Source organism: Oxyura jamaicensis, unplaced genomic scaffold (assembly GCF_011077185.1).
Source record: "Oxyura jamaicensis isolate SHBP4307 breed ruddy duck unplaced genomic scaffold, BPBGC_Ojam_1.0 oxyUn_random_OJ70059, whole genome shotgun sequence".
Taxonomy (NCBI): Eukaryota; Metazoa; Chordata; class Aves; order Anseriformes; family Anatidae; genus Oxyura; species Oxyura jamaicensis.
Genome location: NW_023309744.1, coordinates 1 through 248, shown reverse-complemented (window position 1 = coordinate 248; position 248 = coordinate 1). Strand labels below are relative to the sequence as shown.

General features: G+C 76.6%; 1 protein-coding gene across 1 annotated transcript in view; it reads right to left on the bottom strand.

Annotated features, from left to right (window-relative positions):
* Positions 1-243, bottom strand: part of LOC118159394 (splicing factor, arginine/serine-rich 19-like) — a gene marked incomplete at its 5' end in the record, with an annotated part of 2293 nt that extends 2050 nt beyond the window's left edge. The window contains one exon of the mRNA XM_035313983.1: positions 1-243. Within this exon, the coding sequence (XP_035169874.1) occupies positions 1-243 (243 nt within the window).
* Between the last annotated feature and the right edge of the window lie 5 nt (positions 244-248).

Genomic DNA, 248 nt, shown 5'->3' with positions numbered 1-248 from the left:
GGGGGGGGGCTTGGCGCCGCCGCCCCCCCAGGACCTCTCCCTCGACCTCTTGGCTTTTTTCCGCGAGCCGGCGCTGGCCGGGGAGCGGGGGCGGCGCTGGGCCAGGATCTTTCGGCGCAGGTCGGCGCCGCTCTTCCAGCGGGGCTCGGGCTGGCTGTCGGCGCCGAAGTCGTCGCCCTCGTCGTCGGAGTCGGCGTGGAGGGAGAGGAAATCGTCGCCTTCGGGCAGGCGGGGGGGGCGGGGGGGGG